Genomic DNA, 27,999 nt, shown 5'->3' with positions numbered 1-27,999 from the left:
TTCTTGTATTTTATTTTTTCTCCTTTAATTTGTTGGGTTTAGTGAATATAGAAATCGAAATACTCAATTATTATGGAACATGGAAAAAAAATATTCTTTTGTACTTGTAAATTAAAACAATCATTTTCATAACATCATTTTGCTTACTACGAGCAATACACAATTTGAAAAGGCGAGTTGGTAGTTCCTTGGACATGGAAATGAACAAGAAGAGGGGTTACTACTAGCTCCATCATTAACTCCATGCCCACGTATATCATGATTAAGTATTAACCAAACAAAACTATAACGAAATGAGTGATCATTTATATAGGAACGGTGGGAGTAAACAAAATATCATTTATCAAAATAAGACCTATATAATTATGTACGCGTAACAAAGCCGCAAATCTTCTAAGACTTGTAACATAGAATCAATTGAAACCTGACAAATTAGAGAGAAATAGAATATAATGGCTTTGTATTGCTTGTTTATTATTCATCAATAGGTTGAGTATTTATACAAAACCTAAGAACATAAGATAGGAAACAATCTTCCTAAAAGATATACTTAAATAATATCTTAACATATAATAAACCTAAATATATTATTCTCCTAATAAGATCAATACGGAAAATATATCACACATATATTTTCCGATATTATCTCTAACACCCTCCCGCAATCGTAACGGCAGTAACACGAACGTTGCGATTGGAAATTCTTCAAATTGTTGAAGCCGAGATGCACACTTCTTGTGATGTCGCCTTCAATTTTTTTTTCTTTTTCATCGATGAGAACGTTTATCTTTTCGAACTCATCAATCATCAATCAAGCAGGAACGTCATTCTTTTCGAACCCGCAAATATAACAATTTTGGTTTTTCTAGAGCAAAACCGAGCTCAATCAAATATTGGTTTTTTCAGAGTAAACCACACTCAAATCTTTTATTGGTCTTTTAGAGTAAACCACACTCAAATCTCTTGGTCTTTTAAGAGTAAACCACACTCAAATCTTTTACTGGTCTTTCAGAGTAAACCACGCTCAAATCTCTTGGTCTGTCAGAGTAAACCAAGCTCATATCAAAAGGAGCAATGTTAATGCTCGAATCAAGTCACAAACCTCGTCTCACGGCACAAGGAGAACCAAATATATCTTGTCTCACGACACAAGAGAGCCGAAAACCTTTTTGCGTTAAGCATAACGCTATTTAATTTCTTCATCTCCAAAGATGTGTTATAGTGGAGGAAGTCCACTCACATACTCCCAAAAAAAAAAGAAATTCACATACACATATATGATGATTAATCACGTGTACCAACCAAAAAAAAATAAAAAAAAAATAAAGAGTATTAATATTGCATAGCGGAAGCAAAATTTTGAATCCCACTGGTGGGTTAAACTTTCTAACCCACCGGCAGGGGGAAAGTTTATGTGAGCGGTCCCAAGACTTAATCTGCTCTTGATACCATGACAAATTAGAGAGAAATAGAATATAATGGCTTTGTATTGCTTGTTTATTATTCATCAATAGGTTGAGTATTTATACAAAACCTAAGAACATAAGATAGGAAACAATCTTCCTAAAAGATATACTTAAATAATATCTTAACATATAATAAACCTAAATATATTATTCTCCTAATAAGATCAATACGGAAAATATATCACACATATATTTTCCGATATTATCTCTAACAAAACCTCTCTGTTACACAAGTAGAGCACAATGTATAATTCTGAAATGAATTAACCATTTTTTTCTTCATAATTCCAAAAACAATCTTCAAAGATGACATCAAACTTTAATTCCAAAATGAATCAACCAATTTTTTTTTTTTTTTTTTTCTTGCAATGCTTAATCTCAAATCAATAACAATACATAATTTTTATATATAGTATACATGTAACCAAACAATATCACAAAATCAATATTGTTCCTTTGATAGCTGTGTATGAGGTCGTCCCATTGCAACACCCTGCTTATAATTAGCAGAGCTAGAGTAATTATTGTTGGTGTTATTAGCAGCGCCATACGCCCAGAAAGCGTAAGAGATTAGTCCTAAAACAATGGTAATTACACACCAAAGTGCAGCACCAAGGAACACATCTTCTTTACCAACTTTGCAAATGTGATTATTGTCTTGAGATTGAATTTTTGCTAGATAACTTATGTTGTTGTGGATCGCTGTGTATAGTAATCCCATGAATGCTATCACAAATGTTACCCTGCATCAATACAACAAAGCTAAGGATTATATTTAAGTAGTAGGCCACATTTGTAAAAAAAAAAAAAAAATTAAAATCCTAAAATCCTTTTAAACGTCAACACAGGCTAAGGGTTAATATTGTCCAGTGGCACAATCGTCGTATAAATTGACTTTTGGACCACATTTTTTAGTTACAGAATTTCTTATAACAACCCAATTTTTATATAGTATTACTTTTTTTTTTTTTTTTGAAGGGTTATATAGTATTACTTTATTCAGACTTAATTATCACTTGTCGCATTAGCAAATCAAAGCATATAACAAATATAACGACGTGACTATTAATGCTAGATGGAGTGAATATAAGTACATACTGAAGTATTATCGAAGTATAACGAGGTAGAAATGGAGAGGTTGTGAAACATACCAGGAAATGACAAAGAGAATAAGAGAAGTAATAGCTGAACAAGTAGAAGAAATGCGTAAACCACAACAGCAAAAGCAGTTGATAGCAGCACTAATTAGAGTTTGTTCAGCCAAAAGAAATGCAGCAGCAGTTATACCAAGTGCACATGCTCCTGTGTTTGGATATACGCATTCCCCATTTACTTTCGGACCTACATCGTCTGCCTGCAGCCCACCCAAACAAAGACTAGTTAACAACGGGCGTACAAATCGCAATAAATTATAATTTTACTCATCTGTTACGTATAATTAATCATGAATTGATGATAATATTGCGTGTTATAGACAATTATGAGAAAATCACACGGTTGAATTACATGTGTACGTTCATGGTTCATCTGTTCTACATGTACATTTTGAAAACCTGATTTTAGCTATAAATTTAAACAAAGTATTATTTCATTAAACAATAATTAGTACAAAAAGTGGTTCAAAACTTCCAATTATATTAGTTATGTATTAATTAATTTTGACCCGAGAATTATCATATGGAGTATTATATTATGATTGTTAATTTGTAATTTGTTGCCTACAAAACTTAAAAAATTACTCACAATGATACAAACGTCCTAAAACAGTAAAACCTCATATAGTCAAATCATGGGCCAATCGCATCTAGGGCTCTAAACTAAGCTCAGTGCCACATTCAATTATGAAGTTGTCGTGAGAATTTAATTTATAGGGGTTGGTCATCAATTATTGGGCTTCAACCTTAATTGGTTTGGTTGGTTGGCCGGTTGGGCAGTTGAACATCCTTTCATACCTTCCTTGACCCATACGCGACAAATTCTTATCTTCCTCGATAACTTAGTTAATTCAGTTTATTTCAGATCAATTCAGTTCTAAAGAATAAAGTTTTAGTAGACAATAAGATTAGCTATCGAACACATTTTTATTTTCAATGAATGAATTTGATATAGATAGATGTGTGCGTAATATGAAAGTTCCAAAAATATAGATGAGTGGATATTTTAAATCACATTGTTCTAGTACTATGAATACATCATAATCATACTCAACTTAACTATTTGATCTATAATTTGTGATCCGAGGAATTATAAATGAAAAATATGTACTTCACAAATTGCATACATAACTACGTGGAATATCTGTAAGAAAGACCTAAAAATTACTAAATAAAGTATGCAATAATGTATAAATTATGCATCAATATTAAAAATTTATAAAAAAAATGATAAACAAAAATAAATCACAGTAACAAGAATTACTATACACATGTATATATACTCACCTTAATTCTTTTGGCATAAGCAAGAAAGCTGAAAACAACAGCTAGTATACCAAGAACAAATGCAAAAATAGGCACCAAAACTGCCCGAATTCTCTGGGCCATTTTCGTTTTTAGGACTTTTTTTCTCTTTCTACAATATCTAAAATAAATTGGTTGGATGGTATAAATATGGGAGTGTGATACTTATATATACGTAGCAGCTACCACTAATTTTACAGAACAGCTGGAAGAGCCAACACAGTATGAAACAATTAATTAATGTATACATCAGCTTGGTTAGAATATAACGGCTATACTTATGATATGTCACATAATCTCCCTAGGGTTGTTGACTTGTTGGTTATTGTTTAATGGACGGGTCCGTTATATCATCAAGCGAGTGTGTAACGTGTCATAATTATATCCTGTATTTCAATCATCAACTTAACTTTTTGGTTAGATTGATCATTTGACACGTATGAATTTATAGCAGTTTAGATTAAGTTGTTAAATGATAATGCATGCATAATGTTATTCATCATAAACGCATGTTGCACATCCCAAATGTCCATATATACTACCATCTTTGTCCGAAATAATAGTCACGTATAGTGTACGATGTATTTTGTAAGATGTTTGGGGAAAAGTAACATCATTCTCTAAACTGAACTAGTATTAGGGGTTTTTTTTTTCTTCTATTTGCTAATTGCTATTGTATTTGTATAAGTAATTTATAATTGCTCCCTTTAATTTAAGGTTCATATATTCTCCATAACAATACCAATTGATTGTAGAATTAATTGCTCTGGCGAGTGTGGTAGTGACGGCGGCGATAATTGCATCATGATGATGATGATGGTGGTCAGCAGTTGTGACTTGTGAAGTGTAGATGACCTAGGGGCAATATGGTAATATGCTATATATTGTGAACTGTTGGACTAGTGAGTTGCTGGTTTTGGGATTAGAACATGGTTTAACAATAAGAATAATCTTAAACTTTATTTATACTCTTATAATGCGTGTAATCATAAAGTGGAACACCTAATTACTTGCTATTAGCCTACTACGTAATTTAATCATTTGGCTACGTTACACCCATTATATAATTTATACGTACTGACATAAATATAATGTACTTCCTCTGTTCTTTTTTACTTGATCTGTTTCTTTTATCACGCTTGCTAATGCAAAACTTTAACGATCAATAACTTTAATTCTCCATAAGTAAAAATTACAAAAGTTATATATAATGATAGTATTTATTGAGACGAATTCAAAAAAATCTCACATGAATATATTTTTCCTTACATACTATTCACAAAAGACGGTCAAACAAGGGGTGGTGAATAGTGTAAAAGTCAAAGCGGGTCAAGTAAAAAAGAACGGAGGAAGTATACAACTATGATCATTGATATATACAACTCAACATAATACCTCATTCGTTTCAATAAACGTCTTGAACTCAAATAAAAATCAATACACATGTGCATGTAATTAAACAAAATAAAATAAAAGAATTTTCAAAATTACATAAAATCTCTAAAAAAAAATAAAATGATAATAAATAAATAAAAAAAAAACCTTCTTATCAGAGGAATTGCACACTTTATTTTTTTTCTTGCAATTCCATCAATTTTGGTTTATACAACTAACAACATAACAACCAAATAATTTTTCTAACATTGATATAATCAACATTGTTCTTTTGGTAATTGTGTATGAGGTTGTCCCATTGCAACACCACTTTGTGCATAATTAGCTTGTTCACTAGTTGTGTTTTTTGTATGAGTACTACACGCCCAAAAACCGTAAGTGATTAGGCCTAAAACTGTGGTAATTATGCACCAAATTGCAGCCCCTAAGAACAAATTCTCTTGGCCAATGAAGCAACTGCCTCCGTTGTTTTGAGAGTGATGTTTTACTAGAAATTTGTGGCTGTTGACTACTGCGGTGTATATCAATCCGATGAATGATATAACAAATGCGCACCTGCATTCATAACATCGATAAAAGTTTAAAATTTGAAAATTTACAAGACTAATCTAATAACCACATTAATATATGCATAAATTCGCTAATATAATTCCATCTAAATTTAGTTGTCACAATATTAAACATATTTAAACTACCTATACAATGAGCGACGTGATTATTATATATTAAAGCATAAATGAAACGTAACATACCAGGAAAGAATGAAGAATATCATTGCCAAAATAGCAGCAAATTTTCTGTTGAAATGAACTCCACGACGTCGACAGCAAAAGCATTTGATGCCGAAAGTAATAGTAAGTTGCTCAAACAGAAGAACAAGTGCAGCAACTACACCATAATACAAAGCTGAACTGCTTGGATACGCGCAGTACCCATTAAAGCTGGTCACTTCATAACTCTGCTTACAAAAACAACGAAACCAGTTAATTTAAGTGCTCGTTTGATTGACATATACTGTATACACAAATACAAAGTAAAACTATCATTGAATTGAAACTAAAATTTAGAAAACATATTGTTTGGTTGACAAAAACACGAGATTGAAAATTACCTTGACTCGTTTGGTGTAAGCAGTAAAACTGAAAACAATAGCGAGAATACCATGAAGAAGGGCTTTTAATGGTACCCAATAAGTATATTCTTGTGACATTTTTGAACTATTTTCAATTTTAATTTCTCTCTTTAGAATTTGATTTTGTGAAATGTTTGTGATAAGATAGTTTGCAATTGAATTGAATTGAGAAATGAGGTAAAAGGATATTTATATTATGAGTAGCTAGCTTAGATAGCAATAATCTACTTTAGGAAGACTTCTTAGACCAGCCGACACGTTATTATTAGACGACTAAATAGAATTCAAGACTCAACATTATTAATTTATTATTATTAATTAAGTAATACTCTGTATTTAATCAATGCATGTGTCAACTTGGCTAGGAAAAAAGTTTATAAAAAAAATACTCCCTCCGTCCCTAAATTACATTCCTCTTTGGAAATTTACACGGGAATTAAGGAGGGAAGAATAAGACAAATAACAATAATTGGATAATGCAATGGGAAGTACAAAGATAGAGTAGTAATTACTCATGACATGTCATCAATCCTTTGCAAAAAAAAAGGATCAATCACATGCTCCTAATTGAAAATTTTTAACCAATCATATTCATTGTAATTTGGCACAAGGATTATGAGTGAGATTAGGTAAGGATGAGTGAGAAAGCATTAAATATAAAACAGAAAAAGAGAGTTGATTTACTAAAAAAAACTTACCAAAAATAGAAAGGAGGAATGTAATTTAGGGACGGAGGGAGTAAATTTATAAATAGGAAATGTAACGTTGGAGTATTGGACCTTATCCAATGCATAAAATTATTTGTTTTTATAGGCTTTGCGTGTTGTGCTGCTTATACGTGTGTTGTGTGTACACTTTGAAGCACTCTCTATTGAATAGTACTGACTACTGAGTAGGGTTTATGGCTTATCTAAATACGTTTGCTATACCATAATACCAATAGAATTGGCTCAAGTGGTAAGGTCTCGAGTTCGAGCCTCACCGAATGCAGAAAACTCTTGTTGGGAGACTCATCCACCATAATCCAAGGTGTGCAAGCCCAGTCGAATCCGGATGTAGTTGGAGGTTTTGAGCTAAGCTCCGATAAACTGGGTGGGCAAACTCAAAAAAAAGAAAAATAAAATAAAATAAAAAATGTTTGCTATAATCGATGGAGGAGGCATGAGGGAGAAAAGTCGTCCACTAACACAGCGTATGTATAAAGTAAGGTTTCAATATAAAATTAATACTCCTATCTATCGAGTCAACTGCTTAAGGGTATTAAAACAATATTAAGTTTGAAATGCTTGACAAAACACACATCATTTGTTTAATTAATGTTAATTTAACTTCATACTTATTCTTTTATCTCTTTAATCTAACGTCCGAGGGTGCTCGTTAGTTTTTGTCTTATTATGGAGTACTTTAATATTCAATGTTTATAATTTTTGCTGAACTGTGATTGAAGATCGATCATTATAAATTGGAGAAAGTACTTGTTATTTTGGAAATAAGTATTAAAAAGAAGGCCTAACTTGAATTCAAAAAAATTAAGGAGTCATCACTAATTTATAAACTTGGATCATTGCTTTTAACACACCATCTTACTCTTAAATCAATCAATTACTTGTGGTCATCATGAATTTTTAACTAACACACCACCTCAAGTAATAGTTTTTATGATTCATTTGAGACCCATTTTACCCTAGACCCACTATACCCTGCCCACTGAATGATCTAGTTAAGTGTTTGAATATTTCAAATCAAACTCAATGGACATGGCCTCGATAAAATTTGATTTCAAGTCACACAAATATAATTAGGATTTAGGTTAGATTGGATTCGATCCATGTCTATCTTTACTTTCAAAACATAGTTTTACTTTATAGGGTAAGGAAACATTAAAGATATAGTAAAAAAGGAGGTCATGGACTGGCTATGTGATGAGCGAGTCATATGGCCATTATTGGGTGAGGATGGATGGCAATACTTGTGGTGGCGGCTAGAGAAGTGTAGAGAGATTATGAAAAAGAAATCGGAAGGTGTTGGAGGGAGACACGGATAACATATTTTGGTTGAATTTCAAAAGCATCATTAATTCGTATAGATTTATCGAAAAAGTTTGTTAATAGGATTTAAACAGGTTTTTATAGGCACGGCTCATTATAAATTTTAAAAAACTTGTACTAGTATTTATATTGGTGCTCATTCCGGAATTTAACAAAATTTAATTGCAATTTTCAATTGCAACTTTAACTTAGGGAAAATGAATATTGTATCGACTTTCATTATATGAGCATTGCTACATGTAGTAGAAAGTTGCGAATTTCTGGCATATCACAATCAAACATAGTAGGACTTTATTACATCAACGAAGACCAATTCTTGTAATCAAATGAATACATTTATACAACTATTATACAATAACAAATAATCAAACAATTAGATAAACTAATTACAATCTTTAAGATCACAACAAACTTCCAACGACAATTTAGATTAAAATTCTAAAACGATGATTTGCACACAATTTTACCATACAACAATCTTGCATTGTCCTTAATTAATTAGCAGAATTACTATATCCAGCTTGATAATTCTTGTTATTATCGCGGTCTTTACCACATGCCCAAAAAGCATAAGAGATTAGACCAAAAACAGTTGTAATGAGGCACCAAGATGCAGCACCTAGGTTCATTTGCTTCATACCAATGAAGCAACTTCCACCATTAGCGCGTAAAGAATGATGTTTTACAAGAAATTTGTGGTTGTTGACGGCTGCTGTGTGCATTAGTCCTATGAATGCTATAGAAAATGCTAACCTGCATGCATTTACCACAAAAAAAATAAGTTTAGTAATTTCATAATTAATACACAAAATTATTAATTGATGATATTATTGTTACTTATATATATATATATATATATATATATATATATATATATATATATATATATATATATATATATATATATATATATATATATATATACCAGGAAAAAACGAGGAAAAATATTGAGATAATAGCAGTGCATTTTGATGAACAACGTGCTCCACGACAGCAAAAGCATCCCATGCCAACACTTATAGTAATTTGTTCAGCCAGAAGAGCTATTGCAGCTATCAAAGCTAGATACCACGCTGAACTGCTTGAATACTCGCAAACTCCGTTAAACTCAGTAACCTCCTCACTCTGCTCAAAAGAACAAGCGAGTGAGTTTAAGTGGTCGTTTGATTGACAGTACAGTATAAATAAACATGTACGAGTACACATGAAACCCATTGTATATATATTATTTAAAGAGTTACACTTGTACCATAACTTGCCATTCCAATGTTTGGTTGACAAAAACCCGTGAAATTAGAATTTCTCAGAAATTTTAATCTTCCATAAAAATAGGAAAGTTGCTTAAGTAGTTAATTTGACTTTTATACTCTTGTATTATACGAGTAGTTAGTAGAATTAGGCCCCATTCTTTAGAGCTGCTCTGCTCTGCTGTGCTTTGCTGTGCTTTACTCTGCTCTGCTGAAATTTGCTCTGCTCTGCTCTGCTTCAATCTGCTCTGCCCTGCTCTGCTCTGCTCTGCTTGAAATTAATACTTAATATTGAATTATTATTATAATAATAATGTATATTTAATAAAAATAATAATAAATAATTAATACTTTATGATAATAATAATTAATATTTAATAATAATAATAAATAATATTTATTAATAATAATTAATATTTATTAATAATAATACTTCCTCCGTTTTCTTTTACTTGCAACACAGCCTTGTGGCACGTGTTTTGAGCTCTGGTTTATGTAATGTAAATGGACAAATTTTTCATTATAATTTTTACAAATGATACTTAACTCTATTCTAATTTTCGTGTAAAAATTATATTGATAAAATCGCTCGTTTACCCTCACTAATCATCTCCTAAAACTGCGTGCTTAAAAGGTGTGTTGCAAGTAAAAGAAAACGGAGGAAGTATATAATTAATATTTAATAATAATAATATAATTAATATTTAATAATAATAATAATTAATATTTAATAATAATATAATTAATATTTATAATAATAATATTAATAATAATATAATTAATATTTAATAATAATAATAATAATATTAATAATAATAATAATATAATTAATATTTAATAATAATATATTAATAATAATATAATTAATATTTAATAATATTAATATTATTAATAATAATTAATTTTTAATAATAAAATTTAATGATTATAATAATAGTAATAATAGTAGTAGTAGTAGTAGTTGTAGTAGTAGTAATAATAATAATAATAATAATAATAATCATAATAATAATATTTAATATTTAATATTTAATAACAATAATAAAGCATTACAATTATTATTATAGTATTAGTAGTAGTAGTAATAATAATAATAATAATAATACTAATAATAGTAATAATAACAATATTAGTAATAATAATAATAATGATAATAATAAAAATAATAATAATAATAATAATAATAATAATAATAATAATGAAATCTGCTCTGCTCTGCTTCAATCTGCTCTGTTCTGCTCTGCTCTGCTTTGCTGAAATCTGCTCTGCTTTGCTCTGCTCTGCCCAGAAGCTCAAAAGAACAGGGCCTTAAGAAGCTAGAAATTCTCTGGAAAGAAACAATAATAAATTATAGTCATTGTCTCATTTTATCTACCCAGCATTACAATATAAAGCATGTATTATTTACAATTACTCAGTTTGAACATATTTATTTTTTTTGTTAATATCTGAAAAAATATTTTAGTATGTAAGATGTATTATGGGTTACCTAATTACCTTATGTCCGGATGTCCCTAATAAATAATTTGAAGCTCACTATGTTAATTTTTTAATACACGTAACCAAATTGTGATGTGATAAGCGTGTTCAGTTCAAGTAATTAATGTAAATATATAAGAACAGATATTGTATCAAAAGTTTTACATAAAATTACTAAAATAAAAATTTATTACCTTTATCCTTTACGAATAGGCAGCAAAACTGAGAGCAACTGCTAAAATACCATGAATAAGGGCTTTTAAAGGCACCCAATAACTAAATTGACCTGCCATTTTAATCACTATTTGGTTTAAGACTCTCTGGTGTCTTTCTAGAATGATCTAATTAAAAATGTAGTTGATTATTTGCGAGTAATTACACAAATTAGTTTGAGTTAATTGCTATTTATAGAACTCCAGTGGCGGGTAAAGTAAATTATATCATGCTAATCAATGCTTGTGCCAATTTGGGCTATTTGGCTATAAAAAAATAATTAACTTTTATAAAATCATCTAATAGTTTATGCAATGTTGGACCTCAATGTTTACCTAATTCGATTCTCCATTAACTTTGCGTATATATGCTGCTCATAATTGAGTAGCTAAAGTTAAATTCAACTAATCTTACTTCAACCAAAAAGGATCTATATATACATTTAGCCTTTAAATTAGATAACAAAAAAATATAGCATGTGACACACATGGTAAACACGACACGACACGACACAACACATTACTATACGTACACTTGTCAATTTTTTTTTAAAACATGATAAGGCCTAAGACATACGAGCAAATGAGCAATCACAATAAAGTAAGTGAAATTTAACTTAGTCAAGCAAACATAGAACAAAGTGGCGCCACGTAGGATTGGGCTGGCTACAATTTTTAATCTTCCCAACCATACAGTACAAAGCACTTGTGTGTAGTGGGAGAAGGAAGCAGACTTGTATTACGCGGTTTGTTTGTTCAAACTCTAATCAACTTGTTTTAAAATGGGCCCGTTTGCATTTATGAAATGATCCACTACTAGTATTTATTTTGGGCCTTAAAGCATTTTTTTTCGTTGAAATTAAAGCAAATTCTATAACACGGTTTACTTTTTATGATGGCCAACTACGCATCATTACAAGAGTTATTATTTTAATTTAAAGTTTTAAGTTATACTTGTAAAGAGTGAAGGATAGTTCAAGTGGTTAGAACTTAAAACTTTCCTAATTATATAAGAGTAGTTAACACGGACAAAAAAGAAGAAAATGTGATCAATCAAATTTAGATGGCTAGTAAAGTTAAAGTTGGTCAAAAATGTAAAAAGATAAGTTTTAAACATGATTTAATAGATGTTTCTCATATATAAAAAATACTCCGTAAAAGGTATACTTAGTGGAAGGGTAAACCTTGTTGCAATTGGAATTTGGAGAAAAAAAAATTTATTCGATGAAGAATTCATGATTTATTCATATACACAAACTTATTCGTCAATAAGCAGTCAGTTACCAGTTAGCTGTTTGACAATTCTTAGGATTCGAGTTGTTAGCAGTTAATTAGCTGTTCAACAATTCTTAGAATTCGAGATATGTAGGAAAAAAATGTTGTATGTCATTTGATAAGTAAATACTGTAAGAGATTTGTTCAACATTCTATTTGATATAACATTTGCTAAACTACAAATAGGATAAAAGATGAAACGATCTTTACAGCTTACAACAATTTTACTACCCTTGGATTGATCTTGAGCTATACAGGAAACCGACCACTCAGCCAGCATCACATTAATTATCTAGATTATTCCTTCGGTTGCTGCATCTGAGGTTCTCCCATAGCAACACCATGCTCATGATCAAAAGCGCGGCCTTGGTTATTATTGTTTGTTTTAGCAGCACCACACGCCCAGAAAGCATATGATACCAGACCTACAACGGTGCTAATTATGCACCAATATGCAGCCCCAAGGAACAGATTCTCATTGCCCACTCCACAACTGTCATTGTTTCCTCTGGTATAGGTTTTTGCTATGAAGTTGGTGTTGTTAAGGATCGCTGTATATATCAATCCAATGAACGTTACCAGAAAAGTGAACCTGCAATACATACCAAAATAAAAGAGTAAAATTCTTGTGCACAACGGACCAATATAAAGTTAAGATTACAATCCCTTCATCCAGAATTAGTTGTCACGACACAATCCCTCATAACTATGTATTGACAAATAAACCGGCCTTGTAATGAGCTTATAACATACCAGGAGCCGATGAAGAAGAGTAATGAGCTTATAACAGTGCAACGAGCAGAACAACGTAGTCCACAGCAGCAAAAGCAGTAAGTAGCAGCACTAATAACGATTTGCTCAGCTAGTATAAATAATGCAGCAACTATGCCAAGAGCGGATGATGGACTGCTTGGATATACACATAAGCTATCTTTTTTGGTAACATCTTTAGCCTGCGCAATGTAACTATACACGTAAATTCAACAGCCTAATCATAACTCGCTATCAAGTTTAAAAGGTTGTAGTACATTGTTGATCATCGAAAGTCTAACAGAGACATTAATCAACTAGATTATTTGTAATTAGCTACTGATTCTTTGCGATTAAGAATTGCATTACCCTAGGGTCTGAGATTTGTCAATAGCAAATTAACAATATACTCCGTATTAGACTAGTACTGATAGATCAAAACTGAGTAGTCAAGTGAAATCTCGTTAAATTTGTTACAATGGATACTTTAAGAATATCAAATTTTTAATTGGAGATATTTATGTTTTAAAAGATACTGTATTAAATACTATAAGAAGTCGAAAATGGCAAACAAATGGGGACAAAGGGAATACATACCAATTATGAAATTTATTTTGAATTTCTATTTAAGCAAGTTATTAAGGTGGAAATGTGGATGTTCCTCTTAGTTATGAGTAATTAGTCACTAATTAGGCATTTAGGCACTTAGACAAGGGCCCCACTATATCATCTACGGAGTACTTCGTAATAATGTCTTCTTTGATTATGATGAAATCAACCCACAAAGGAAATCCACTAAACGACATCGTTTCGACGTCATCGACAAAGATGTCTTCCCCTTAAACAAGGGAAGCTCACATTAATTATATTTTAGTCCATACAAGTTTTCTAACTATCTTTTCCTTATCAAATCAATTATTTACAAAAATTACGAACACATGAATCTTGTTTAAATTTACTTATGTATTACTCCCTACGTCTCAATTTATCGGCTTAACAAATTTTGTAGACTATCTTAAACAATAAACTAAACATAATAGTAATCATTAATCATTAATCAACAATAGTTGAAAATATATTGAATATCATGACCAAATCATACTACAGTAAGTATTAATTAAAGAATGTTTGATTAATTCACAAAATAGGTAAAATACAACATGAAAAACCAAAATAAATTACAAGTATAAAAATTTAAGTGTAAATAAAAGTAAGTTGAAATGTAAAAATACCTTAATCCTTTTGGCAAAAGCAATGAGACTGAAAGTCATAGCAAGAGCACCAAGAAGAAGGGCAATAAAAGGCACCAAAAAATTATGTCTTGGCATCATTATTTTAGTCTTAAAATTTCAATCAATCAATTTTTCTGGGTTTAGAAGAATAAGATTGAAGTGAGTAAGAAAAATAGTTGCAAGTGTAAGTTGTAATAATTGGCAATTTGTAGTATGATTGGGTGTTGAGGAGAGAGGAAAAGAGCAAGAAACTTCAAAGTAGGAGTGAATTAGTGAGGGAGAGAGAAATGAGGAACCAAAACTGCCTTTGGAGAATTTTTGGAAGATGCGTGGAGATGAGATAAAAGGGGGTCTGGTAGTTTTTTTTTTTTTTTTTTATTTTATTTTTTTCCAAAATGGGTAAGGTCAACGTGTGATGAGAGATTGTGGAATGTTTTAGAAATGGTTTTGATTTTTAAGATCTGAAATTGAGTATCGTCTATTACGATATATTGTTATAATAGGCCTATCTAAAATATAAAAATTAAAAAATAAAAAAAATATTAAAAATTTCAATTAAATTGTATTATACCAATTTTGCCTAAAATGGTATAAGCCCCTTGAAGCCTTTTCATTTCTCCATTGAAGTTCTTTCATTTTCGGTTGAATTTCTTCAATTCTCCATTGAAGCATCGTGTTAGAGCTTGAAAATACAGATTTGTTTTTCAAAATTATAAAATTAACCCAAATTATGCACTAGAAATGACGAATCTGCCCCTTTGAGGTACATATCATGATATCAAGTATCTCATGTTGAGATACTTGTATTTTCTCAGTCGTGCTTTATATACTTCGTATAAAGTATTTTTACTTTCTTCATTCTCTTTTAAGTGTAATGTTGGAAAATTTATTATCCTACTAATTACTTGTATTATTTTGCATTTTAAGATTGGTAACTAAAACCTTAAACTGTTAAATAGTTACATTTGGTGCAAATATATCCTTTTTGAAAAAAAAAATCCTAGGGTTAATGTAATTATGTTATTACTTATTAATGAACCAATCATATGAAATTATTTCAATTGATCAATTACATTGTTACAAATAAAGTACAAAAAATGAAGCAATCTTTAAGCTCGTTACAAGACAGTGATTAGTTTACCGATTGAAGATTACCAATAACACACACGCACATCTACTTGCACCCCCTTCGACATCAGGTCGATTTTGGTATATACTACATCAAATCCAGCTTCAATTCACATCAATAACTTTGTTCATTTGTTTGATGCATTTAAGGATCTCCCTTTGCAACACCTTGCTGGATCACGACTATTAGCACTTTCTTGTGAGTTTTCCATCGTTGATCATCAAGAACTTCCTTGGGAATTATCGCTTGTTTTAGCAGTACCTTTCACCCAGAAAGCGTAAGAGGTAAGACCTAAAACAGTGCTAATTATGCACCAAAGTGCATCACCAATGTAATATTTCTCATTCCCAACGTTACAATCGTCGCCATTTGTTCCAGGATAGGTCTTTGCCAAATAATGGCTGTTGTTGAGCATTGCTGTATATATCAATCCAATGAACGCAACCACAAAGGTTAACCTACATTCACAAAGTAGAAGTTTAGGGTTAACTTGTGGCCGTATTTACATCGTCACATTGAATCACACATGACCAAAAATGAAACAAATAAAAATGAGAAAAGGGGATAAATTTATTAAAAAAATGACATACCAAGAACAAATATAGAAGAATAGCGAGGTTATATAAGAACAACGTTTATAAAAGCGTTGTCCACAGCAGCAGAAGCATTTAGTTGCAAGACGTAATACAATTTGCTGAGCTAGTATAAATAGTGCTGCTATTACACCAAGAGCATCTGCTGGACTGCTTGGATATCTACATACCCCTTTTGATTTGGTAACATGTTTATCCTGCGTAAATTGACCGAATTAAGTCTTTTTGCGAAGAAAAAAAAGAAACATCTTTGAGGTTTGGGGTAACATTTTTACCTGAATCCTTGTGGCATAAGCAATAAAACTGAAAACTACTGCAAAAACTCCCAGAAGAAGGACAGCCATAGGCAGCAAAACTCTGTTTCTCCGAATCATATTCATCGATGTTCTTCGTTCTGCACCTTTTAATACGTGATTGTAGTATTGAATCGATTAAGAATTGAGTATGAGTTTAATGCATACATATACTGGTACTAGTTAGGACTTAGGACTGGTAATGACAATATGGAAAGGTATAGAAATAATAATGTTCATCTTACCTTGAAAAACAATTCAAGCATCTTGGACAACTAGGCTAGATATTTTTATTTTTTTTAAATTTTTTTATTGGGAAGGGGGGAAAGTTGGTTGATAAAGCCATTATTCCTTAATCAAAATGTATGGTGGGCATCAATATTAATTTGAAAAATTTAGTGCAACTTACAGGAAGCTCTATGCAGATTCCTTGTTCAAAGAAAGTTCTAACAACTGACTCGGGACGATCCTGCTTTCTCTGCCCTGAATCCAGTTCATGGAATAAGTTCGATTTACTATCGGGAACATTCTTTCCCATAATCTAAACAGATGATCTACTCTCCTATAAACATGATCTACACATGATACAATTGCACAAATATATTTTCACAGAGAAAAGTACAGCTAATATTGAACTCTGTGCTTGTACTTGTCTCTTAAAACAGATAATCTTCTCTGGACAGGGAACTTTTCTTGCTTTTTCCCTAATTTATCCAGGTAGAATAAAACTTTCTTCAAGGTTATCATTACTTCTTCACTCTCATAACCAAACTCTTTCTCTTGAATTCTGAGCACCCTCTTCAGCAGCTCCAGTAACTCGTCATCACCCTCTCCTAATCTGGTCTGTACTGACACTAGGCAGTCAAGAGCTTCCCCTACAGTACCAGAAATTTAAAGAGATTAATATTAATCGGCCAATGGACAGAAAAACAAACTAATTATAAACTGACACGTTGGAGATTCCGTGAGCAGAAAATAACAGACAATTCAAGTATCAGCTCTATTTTGAGGGAAATTCAAGTATTAGCTCTATATGGCAAACAAAATTATAAATTGCAGGAAGTATTACAGATAAATGGTTTCTCAGACCTATAACTTCAGAACTTCAGAAGTGAATCAATTTTCAAGTGAAAAGCCAATAATGAACTAAGTTGAAAAAAAAAAAACTTACCAACTGGAAGGGACTCTTTTCCAAAAGCTGTCTCACGAATGCGCAAAACTTCAATGGCAAGCCTTTCAGCTTCTTTATCACGTCTTAAGTTGAAGAGGGTAACTGCAAGATGTAGCATAGGAAAGGTGATGGACGGATCATCAGGGCCAACAGACTTCATCATGAGCCGCAAAGACATCCTGAGCAAGCGTTCTGCTTCGACATAGTTCTTTGAGAAAGAATAAGAAGTTGCAAGATTTATGAAGTGGGTGGCCAAGCTAGGATGATCTTTTCCTTTAAACTTCTCAGTAATCACCAAGCACTCTTCCAACAGTTCTCGGCCTTCATCACCTCTGAAAATCGCACAAAAATAATTCAACAAATGCAGCTTGAAATCAAAGCCTCATAGGCGATAAAGATATCGGGAAAGAGTCCCTATTTATAAGCTTATTAATTTTTACTAGTGCGGAGTATCATTTTTGAATGAATAGGTATTCGTTGCAAGTTTGTAACTTTCAAAAAAGCAAAGACAATGCTAAAAATAGTCTAATTTTGGTGATTCTTCCTAATCACTTCAAAAAAAATTGACTTAAACCCTTCCATTATTTAATGAGGGTGATCCTGACATCATATACTCAAACAAGATGGAAGTTCTAAACCATTTATACAATTATACTATGTACTAGAAGTTTAATTTTCCATTTCATCTAAAAAATAGGGAAGCCAATTTATACTTTATCCTAGCAACTATGGTAGATAGCTTCTTGATTTGTAAATCAAACTATACCTTCCGACTATATGAAGTAATTCAGCTAAATCTAATCTCATCTTCTCCATAATGTTGTCATCTAATGCTAAATATCTTGAATCCCGAATGACCTGAAGAGCTTTTCTGTATAGGTGAATGGCTTCCTCAGCATCCCCTGTCAGACACAACGCACTGCATTCAGCAAATCTCCCATCATACAGCAGATTTTATGTGGCATCAGGAGGAGCAGTGACATGCAGGGTCACATGGTAATATGATACATATTTGAAATTTGGAAGAGTCTACATTAACTTTCATTACAAATGACAATGTTGTAAATGATAGGTTGGGTTTTCCTTTTTTTTTTTCCTTTTTTTTTTTTTTTTTTTTTTTTTTTTGGTTGCATTTTCTAGTACAGGATAAATAATAAGCCATAAAATAGTCCAGTGTACTAACCCTGAGCAAATTTTACATGGGCAAGGGAGCAAAGAGCCATGCCAGTCCTTCCATCAGTTTCTCCATGTAGCCTTGAATACAGATTCAAAATCCTGCAAATTTTTAGTAACATTGAAGCCAAATATAAGTGAGTTAATTATCTGAATCAAAACCTTCAAACACCTCTACAAACATAATGCAAGATATAATAAAACCTGGTAAACGGAATTTCTGCATCATTAGGCTTCCCTTGACTTAGGAGGAGATTGCCAAAGCCAGATAAAGGTAACACAAGGTCAAGGCTATCAGCACCATGACTTGACTCCACAATGGTAATTACACGTTCGTAGATTTCTACAGCTTCTGCAGCTCTTCCAACTGAACCAAGATGTTTAACCAATCCCAAAAGTGGCGTGACAAGAAATATACTGTGCTTGCCTATCAAAGACATTCAAACATAACATTAGCTGTTTCTTTTTGTCAGCATATCAGGTTGATCTCTTAAAAAGTCTTAACTGTTATTATGCACCTGATGCACACAAGATCACTTGAAAGATGAGCTGGTTATAACATGACTTTAAAAAAGTAAACTAGATTACTAGAATCAATGACTGGCCTTAAGCATCAAGTAAGAGTTAAGTATCAGACCCACCATGTAAGTTCTCCAATATTTTTAGAGCCCTTTGATACATAAGCATTGATTTCTCTGATTTCTCCAATGATGAATACATACTTCCCATGTGTATAAGTACTGAATCCAATAACATTTCATCATCTTTCAAACAATCGACAATCTTGTTCATCTGCCCAATCAAGTAATTAAACATATTAGAAACACGATGTAAAACATATGTCTCCAACACAGATTACACCTTAAGATATAAAGTACTTCAAGGATTTATGTAACATAAGAGCACTATAAGCTCTATCAGTAAGTTGGCGCTTGGAGGCTGAAATACTGAAGCTCTATGGGTTAAAATAAATCATAGCTGAATGACCTGAAAATCTCCTATAACTCCTATTGTTATACAAGAAATGTAAAAGATTAGTGGTGACTTTTCAAAAGAGGTTACAAGATTGGCTATGAAGGATAGTCTTTAATGTTGATAGACCTAGACAGCATGGTTCACACACGATCAACTCCAGCCCCAGCCCCCACAAACCATAGTCCATGCAAATGTATAACAAAAAGTAGTAGAGCAAACCAAAATTTAACTATTCAAATACAAAGAATGGTTGACTGTACAATTTTGTTGCAAGCATCATTGTCTTCAAACATAAGATCTATTTACCAAGAAAAATATTGTTATGAAAATATCCTAGTCAAAAAAGAACACTAAAAGCTTCATCTCAAACATTACAAAAGATGGAAACCAAGAGATTACCATGTCTAATAGTGATTCAACCATCTTTGAGTTGCCAAGAGCTATATATCCCAAAGCAATAATATCAAGAATAGCAACTTCTTCAATCCCTAAATATCCTGCATCCAACTGTTCTTCTACTGCTTGATAATTTGCTTGAAGTAAATCTACGGCATCACTTCTCTTCCCTGTTGAAATCAAAGTTTTGACTTCGTCAAATAACTCTTGGAGATGCTTCTCAAAATCATTTGCAGTGTTCAAGGGGTGACTTGAGCTATCAAGCAAAGTGTCAGACCTGTCAAAAATACATATTTAAAAAGTGACTATGCCAACTGTAAATGCCATTCCTTCATCTTCATGTTATATGACCTAGCGCCACTAATTAGCAAAGGATTTTGTGACACTTCTTTGGAAATAACAAAGTTAGACTAACAGAAGACATCCAAAGAAGAGGCAGAGGGACCAAAGAGGGTGGATTCTCGCCGTTCTGCGACCATTTATTAGTGTCATCTCTCATGTGAAAGGTCCACCTATCAAAATGGCTAATGTGTAAACCACCTGCTCTCATCAGCTGTCGTCTACCTGTTTGATGAAAAATAGTAGGATTCTACCATGGGTTGCAACTTACAAACCAAAAAATTGGAGATGGTGGGGCATTGAAAGGCTGAGGTTTCATACAGAAGCAATGATGTTTATACGTCATTCTGTATCTTCCTGCCTTTTAGGGTTCAGAAAGTGGTGTCCATGGGTTTACTACACATATATCCCCGAAATGACTGACATAAAATACTTAAGCCAAAGCAACACTTGTAAACACTCTACCATGTAATCGTTGAGATTACAGCTAACACATCATATAGTGACATTCAATATATGGAGTCTCTCTAGCCACAAGTATGATATCAGGACACTTAAGCCAAAGCAACACTCCTTTCATAAACACTTTACTATAGAATTATTGAGGTTACAACTTACACATCATATAGTCATATCCATTGGAGTCCCATGAGCAACAAGTGTGACATCAAAACAATAAATTCGGACTATTTAATTATGGAATACCCCCATAAAACACAGCCATACACTTAATTCAAAAACATGATGGAGTATACACATTACACAATCCATAACCATATTACACTACATTTCACTCAATATAATGAGGAAATTCAAACTTCTACAAGAAAGAAACTATCACAATTAACCAAGAACAAAACTATATTAAGGCCCTTACCTTTGGAAGTGTGGAACAATAGAACCACACCCGTTTTTCAGTTCAGCTCCATTGTACATTATTGGTGATACAATCTTAGAACACACACACACCCTCGAAGACTGTGGACGTGCAATGCTTAGACGAGGGACCACATAAAGCTTAACATCACATTTCGGATGCTCAAAATGAATAGGGAAGCATGCCATAGAGTTCAAATTGGGATGAAAGCAAGCATAATTCATCCTGCAAAAATAACATAGCATTAATTTCAACAAATAGGACACACAGCAAGTACTGATAAGCAAATTCTCACTATAACCAGCAACAGGAAATGAAAACACATAATTGTAAACAAATTAATTATGTCATTCCTTAATCATCCTCTAATATTACAATTACAAAAATTTAGTTTCTATATCCATCTAACTCAGTTTTTTTAATGTTTCTATAAAATTGAACATGGATTAATGAAATTGATTAAACATAAAATAGAAATCATTCTGAAGAAATTCAATTTTACTTCAAATTAATTACATAATTTGTTCTTTCTATGTGAGGTTTTGAAAACAGAACAAGAGAGAACCCATTAAGTTAACAAATTTTAAACTTGACCCATTAACATTGGCAACTAATAAAATACAATCAGAACAATATTCATACTTTCAACTCAACAAATTCGAAAAAGCTTCTACCTTTGAAACTCACAAATTGAAGAAGAAAAAACCCCAAGAATGAAAGAGAGAGATACCTGTCAGTAAAAGAGGGAGAGGGAAGAAGCGCAGTTGCCATTGGAGCAGTGAAGCACAGCAACTCAGGATGAGAGATAAAGAGAGAGAGAGAGAGTGATGGTTAAATGAACGGCTATTTCACCAAATGCCACTAAGTAATTTAAAAATTTACCAAATATCATCGGACTTTTCAGAATTCATCAAATGCCACCCAATTTTTAAAAAATTCACCGAGTGTCATTAATGACCAACGGCCGTTAACTGCGTTAGTCATTAGGGGTTAATCATGACACATGTCATGATATAATTGGTCAATTTATCTTAATTCATAAAAATTAAAAAAAAAACAAAAAATTAAAAAAAAAACAAAAAAAAAAAACCCCAACAACAGCAGCCCAACACCACGCAAACCACCTACCACAATCCCCTGCTCCCACCAGCACTACACCACCAAAACCCAAACCAGCCATTAATAAGCCCACACTGTTGCTTCACCCCATCAACAACACCAACAGCAGCGACAACAACCATCAACAACAGCAGTTGCAACCACCAGCTCCACCTACAACCTTCACGCAACCACCACCAGCCACAACAACAATAACGATAACAGCAACATCAACAACAACTTCCATCAGCCAACGCCAACAACACAAACTCCCACGCACTCCACCCCTGCTTTCCTTGCAACCACCCCGCAGCAACCAAACCAATCAACACCTCCCAACTCCAATCTCTCATCTTCTCACGCATCCACCAACACCAACAGCCACCTAGCAGCCAACAATTGCAACCCACATTCATAACCCCTAACAAAATTCGAGCCACCCTAACCCCTATCCATTGTTATTAAAATCCCGATTTAAATCTTAGAATCTTACGATTTTACGATTTATGTAGGTCATACGATTCGATTTACGATTCTACCCGATTCTACATATTTCTCTTAACTAGCGAAACATTATAAGTTTAAAACATGCCTACAACGTTATTTATAAGTATATATTGTCAATTATTGGTTGTTTAGTGGATAAACAACTATTTTCTATTAATAATTAGGCTTTAAACTTAAAATTTAAAAATTTTCAATTAAATTTGGATATGACGTCTTGATTATACATGGCTGTAGAATCTTACGATTCTACGATTCGATTTTACGATTCGATTCTGAGAGCCCCTTCCGATTCAAAGTAGAATCCCGATTTTAATAACCTTGCCCCTATCCCATGAAAACCGACCACCCCAACCCCCTCTCCCATGAAAAACCGACCACCCTAATCCCCAAATCGACCACCCTAATTTTGGGTGTTACGGGTTTCAACAAAAGGGGATAGGATGGGTTACGGTTTTCAAGCGGAATGGGGGATGCGATTTCAGGTGGTGGTCGAGGTGGAGAAAGAGTCGGGACAGGGAGGGGTTGGGGCCAGTTTAGGGTCGCCGGCGATTGGGATTTGGCGGTGGGTAGCGTTGCGCGCAGGGGAAGGGGATTGGCATTGGGATTTAACCACCACCTTGTGTGGGTGGTTTTGGGGGTCGGCGGTGGGTCAGGTGGGGCGCTTAAGTATCGGCCGGCCGATTTTTGATGGTTAAGGTGGTGGTCGGCCGTTTTCCGGCGAGATAAGGGTGGGGCTAGGGTTTGGTGGGGCTAGGGTTTGGTGGTGGTGAGGGTGGCTGGGAAAATTTTGGGGTTTTGTTTTTTTTTTTTTAATTTTTTGTTTTTTTTTAAAATTTTTATGAATTAAGATAAATTGACCAATTATATCATGACATGTGTCATGATTAACCCCTAATGACTAACGGAGTTAACGGCCGTTGGTCATTAATGGCACTCGGTGAATTTTTTAAAAACTGGGTGGCATTTGGTGAATTCTAAAAAGTCCGATGGCATTTGGTGAATTTTTAAATTACTCAGTGGCATTTGGTGAAATAGCCGTTAAATGAATAGTGATATAAACACAATTTTCTTTCCGAGTATTTGCAAATGTTTCAAAAATGAATTTGATGGGCCCTAAATTTATTCTCTAGAATTTTTGGTCATGTGTCGTTTTTTATCGTTAAATACCTTTAATTTAGTAATGAAAAAAATTATGAAAATCACTTATTAATAAAATATACATTATTATAAATTTAATTAGACCCCACTTGATATATTTTTTTCGTATAGATTATTGCATATTAGATCAAAGTTTGGTCAAATCTGACATTCAGATCAGAGTATATAAACAAAAATTAGGTAAACCAAGCATGACCTTATTTTGACTTATTTTAAGCAGAAACTCGTTGGCTCATGAACTATTGAGCCAATTATACGAGTTGAGTGTCACTATATGACTCTAGAAGTTTGAGAGTATGCTTTAAATTTATTTTTCTTAAACTATTCTATAACTTATTTGAACAACTAATCGGACTAAGAATTTAAGAAAGGAAAAGCCACAATATCATTTTAAACTAGTGTTTAGCTCAGGCGATCTGTATTATAATAATCTTAAATACTTTTATTATAGAATTAGTTGAAGAAAATAATTTGTATAAAAAAAATATCAAGGTGATATGACTTCTTATTTATTTTCTAATGGATCTGAGTTCAAATCTTGACATAAATATACGCGTTTGACAATAGGTTATACTCATCAATATATTAATAATTTTATTACTCTAGCTATTAAGCTTATCACAAAAGAGATTAATAAAGTGAAATAAACAACTAATTACAAGCTAAACATTCATAAATCGTAAAAGACATCATAGAGTTAATCTACTTGTTCTTCCGTTTAATCCTTAATTCTTTCTTTTTCTCCATTGCTTGTTGTTTCTTTTTATCGTCGTTGTAAGATCTAGCCGACCAATATCCAGTGGTTTGACCAGCATATTTTGGCGTTGACCAACACTCAGGCTTTTTAACCCTAAATTTTTTCTTGTTATTCTTTTCTTCTCCCTTCTCTTCTACTGGTACCAATTGTTTTGGTATAGTATGCTTCAAGTCATAAGGGTACCACTCAGCAACTTTGTCACCTATTAGCTTCTTCCTTAGTACCTTATGAGCGGATCTTTTGGCCGTAGGGTTAAGTACTTAAGTACGTGCCCAAATATTTGTGCCCTTGCTTCCGTTACTCCTCGCACCACCGCCGCTGCCACCACATTCTTCAGCTTGCCTGTTGCACTCATCACTTACAAAATTTTTTTACCTAAGTTATAAATTTAATATCAGAATTGATCAATTATATTCACAAAATTAGGGCAATTGCTCAATGAAAAAAAATCATATATTTATACATGAGCCTAGAAGGCCTTGCAAAGCAAGCCAAAGATCCTAGTGGATACGAAAATAAGATTAGGATAACTAACATATATCCTTTTTTTTTTTTTTTTTTTTTTTTAAGAAAGAAAATTAACATATATCCTAAAATAAGATAAAATAAAATAAATAATATTACTCATGAAGTTTAGGCCTCAAAAGGTTAATTCACTTAATTAATTGAATTGTATTTGTCAAATTAATATTTGTATTTATTTTGAATCCCAAACTTTTAATAATCATGCATCACACTCCATGGTAGTATATGAATAATATCGGTGCTTGTAGCATGTTTGGTATTGGTTGATAAGATGACATACACGATACACCTAATAGGTCACGAGTTAGCCAATCAAGATCCATTCGAACAAAGTTCCTACTTGAAATCTTGAATAGATTAGTCAAATAATTAACGCTCAACTCGACTTTAGAAACTTCAAAACAAGTCAATTTTTTTAGGATGTAAACACATATGTGGTTTATGCCAAAAAAACACTTGGTTAATTGCTTTAATTTCTTTATAAGTATGTACCAAGTACCATGTATGCACCTTTGACTAAAGGTACCATACTCATTAACTATTTCTTCTCTTTATTATTGTTGCGGAAAAAAAAAAAGGTAGCATATACGAATTAAAATACTTAATTTTGTCATCCATAAAAGAGCATTGTAAAATTTATTAAGAAAACAGAGTAATTTCATACATAAAAAAAGTGCAAACTACCCATTTAATGAAGGTTCTAAAGCCATAATTTCCTTAGACTGATTTTTATGCTTAAGATATTGATCCAAAATAGCAAGTCTAGCAGTTTCAAATGCAAAATAACCAATAGCAGAAAAACAAGCACTATGAACAACTCTTGCACCCATTCCTCTTGTTAAACCAACCCAACCTTCTTCCATTAAAATTTGCTTAACAATTCCACTTACACCATCAGTAACAACCACCCCTTGAAATTGAGTCATCATCCTAGTCTTAACAACATCTAATGGTGTTGTCAATGAGGCTGAAATCGCCCCGGCCAATGCCCCACAACAAACACTCTCCAATGGTGTCAACTTCTCCTTGTTTCCCTTCTTTAGTACCGCGATTTTCAGCCACTCAAAAGATGAATAACTCAGAACCCCTGCAGGTAAATTTCTTAGTAATGTGGCAGAGTAACCAGTGTACAACCCTAATACTCCGCCTTTTCTCAAAATTTGGGCTAATATTTCCCATGATTTTCCCTTTGCACCAGCTTGCATTCTTTGTGTTATTAACTCTTTAGGTACCATTATTGCAGAAGACACAATACTGCCCATTAAACTAGCTGTAGGAGGGACTAACAAAGAAGGGAATTCATTGAATTTCGACAAGAATGATTTGCTAAACTCACAAGTTCCAAATAATAAAGCAGATGAGAATGTTGAACCAACTATTACAGCAGATATGCCACTGTAAAACCCTGATATCCCTTTAGTTTGGAAGGTCTTAATGATCGCGTCAAGGGTATTTTTGTAAATTTGGCTAGCCCCTTTAGTCTGAAGCTTTGTTTTGATGGTGTCTAGAGGGTGTAGGCAGAAGTAAGTGAATGCACCTGCAGATGCTCCTGCTAACGTGCCAATGAAAGCACGTTCGAAAACTGATAGGTTATTCATGGAGGATTTTAGTGATATATGAGAAGTGGGAGGTGGTTTTTTTGGTGTTGGTGGTTGGAGTTTTAGTTGCATGGACATGGAGGTACAGAGGAAATGAGGGAGAGGGACATTATTGGTGGATTTTCGGGTTTTCGAGGAGATGAGGATGGTGTTAAGGTTAGAGAACAGGGTGTTGAAATGAAGATCAGAGGTTGAGTTGCAAGGTAATGATAGAAGAGAGATTGATGAAGAAGAGTTTGGAGTTTCCATGTTTAAGTATCTTGTTTTTGGGTTTGAAGATGTTGAGTTTTTGTAGACAACATATTTGGAGTAATTGGAAAGAACATAATGATTCATGCCTTGTCAACATAATATTATAGTAAAAAAATAAAATAAAAGGACTTCTTCTTGCCTTCTTTTTTAGGAGATGAATTGTGTGGTGAGATTATGTTGAAGATTACATAGAACAACAAAGTATCATCAATTATTGAAAATAAAGTATAGAAAGTGCTTTATCAAAAAAAAAAAAAAAAAAAAAGGTATGGAAAGTGGGTACAAGACATTAAATTTGTGTAGAATAAGCCTTTCACAAATTTTCAACTAATTTTTTTTTCTTTTCTTTTTTTTTTTTTCTTGAATATATAAACCATATGTTTATTGAATTATTACAGTTACCTGATCTGTTTTTTAAGTTAGTTTAGTTATATATAATTGGATAGTTTTATCTTCACACTCC

General features: G+C 32.6%; 6 protein-coding genes and 1 pseudogene across 7 annotated transcripts; all 7 read right to left on the bottom strand.

The window, feature by feature from the left end:
- Nucleotides 1-328: 328 nt before the first annotated feature.
- LOC145564305 (uncharacterized) lies at nt 329-4,067 on the bottom strand. The gene is made up of 4 exons (XM_081624620.1): nt 3,908-4,067; nt 2,618-2,820; nt 1,685-2,209; nt 329-424 (listed from the first exon to the last, which is right to left on the bottom strand). The coding sequence occupies exons 1-3, from the start codon at nt 4,007-4,009 to the stop codon at nt 1,909-1,911; spliced, it is 606 nt and encodes a 201-aa protein (XP_081480746.1). The 5' UTR covers nt 4,010-4,067; the 3' UTR covers nt 329-424; nt 1,685-1,908.
- Nucleotides 4,068-5,336: 1,269 nt separating this feature from the next.
- Nucleotides 5,337-6,653, bottom strand: LOC145564304 (uncharacterized). Its single transcript, XM_081624619.1, has 3 exons — nt 6,432-6,653; nt 6,073-6,278; nt 5,337-5,875 (listed from the first exon to the last, which is right to left on the bottom strand). Exons 1-3 carry the CDS (start codon nt 6,528-6,530, stop codon nt 5,578-5,580), a joined length of 603 nt encoding a protein of 200 aa, XP_081480745.1. The 5' UTR covers nt 6,531-6,653; the 3' UTR covers nt 5,337-5,577.
- A 2,341-nt stretch (nt 6,654-8,994) lies between these two features.
- LOC145565550 (uncharacterized) lies at nt 8,995-9,762 on the bottom strand. The gene is made up of 3 exons (XM_081625515.1): nt 9,742-9,762; nt 9,426-9,625; nt 8,995-9,253 (listed from the first exon to the last, which is right to left on the bottom strand). The coding sequence occupies exons 1-3, from the start codon at nt 9,760-9,762 to the stop codon at nt 8,995-8,997; spliced, it is 480 nt and encodes a 159-aa protein (XP_081481641.1).
- Nucleotides 9,763-12,802: 3,040 nt separating this feature from the next.
- LOC145564303 (uncharacterized) lies at nt 12,803-15,141 on the bottom strand. The gene is made up of 3 exons (XM_081624618.1): nt 14,696-15,141; nt 13,467-13,666; nt 12,803-13,305 (listed from the first exon to the last, which is right to left on the bottom strand). The coding sequence occupies exons 1-3, from the start codon at nt 14,792-14,794 to the stop codon at nt 13,011-13,013; spliced, it is 594 nt and encodes a 197-aa protein (XP_081480744.1). The 5' UTR covers nt 14,795-15,141; the 3' UTR covers nt 12,803-13,010.
- Nucleotides 15,142-15,759: 618 nt separating this feature from the next.
- LOC145564302 (uncharacterized) lies at nt 15,760-22,463 on the bottom strand. 2 transcript variants are annotated; one of them, XR_014094794.1, is made up of 12 exons: nt 22,372-22,463; nt 21,642-21,866; nt 20,429-20,702; nt 19,696-19,846; nt 19,259-19,481; nt 19,065-19,156; nt 18,648-18,783; nt 17,882-18,213; nt 17,120-17,585; nt 16,693-16,817; nt 16,415-16,614; nt 15,760-16,282 (listed from the first exon to the last, which is right to left on the bottom strand). XR_014094794.1 is itself a non-coding variant. In XM_081624617.1 (9 exons), exons 1-9 carry the CDS (start codon nt 22,410-22,412, stop codon nt 17,335-17,337), a joined length of 1,725 nt encoding a protein of 574 aa, XP_081480743.1. In that variant the 5' UTR covers nt 22,413-22,463; the 3' UTR covers nt 17,049-17,334. The 2 variants fall into 2 exon arrangements, 1 of the variants encoding a protein (XP_081480743.1); XM_081624617.1 differs by lacking the exons at nt 15,760-16,282; nt 16,415-16,614; nt 16,693-16,817 and having other exon boundaries at nt 17,049-17,585.
- On the bottom strand, nt 16,045-17,248 carry LOC145565549 (uncharacterized). Its single transcript, XM_081625514.1, has 3 exons — nt 17,120-17,248; nt 16,415-16,614; nt 16,045-16,282 (listed from the first exon to the last, which is right to left on the bottom strand). Exons 1-3 carry the CDS (start codon nt 17,246-17,248, stop codon nt 16,045-16,047), a joined length of 567 nt encoding a protein of 188 aa, XP_081481640.1.
- Nucleotides 22,464-26,366: 3,903 nt separating the features above from the next.
- Nucleotides 26,367-27,699, bottom strand: LOC145565548 (protein MITOFERRINLIKE 1, chloroplastic pseudogene; annotated as a pseudogene).
- Nucleotides 27,700-27,999: the final 300 nt, after the last annotated feature.

The sequence above is a fragment of the Chenopodium album genome, chromosome 10 (genome assembly GCF_948465745.1).
Source record: "Chenopodium album chromosome 10, dcCheAlbu1.1, whole genome shotgun sequence".
NCBI classification, from domain to species: Eukaryota; Viridiplantae; Streptophyta; class Magnoliopsida; order Caryophyllales; family Amaranthaceae; genus Chenopodium; species Chenopodium album.
This window is presented reverse-complemented; position numbering and strand designations above follow the sequence as displayed.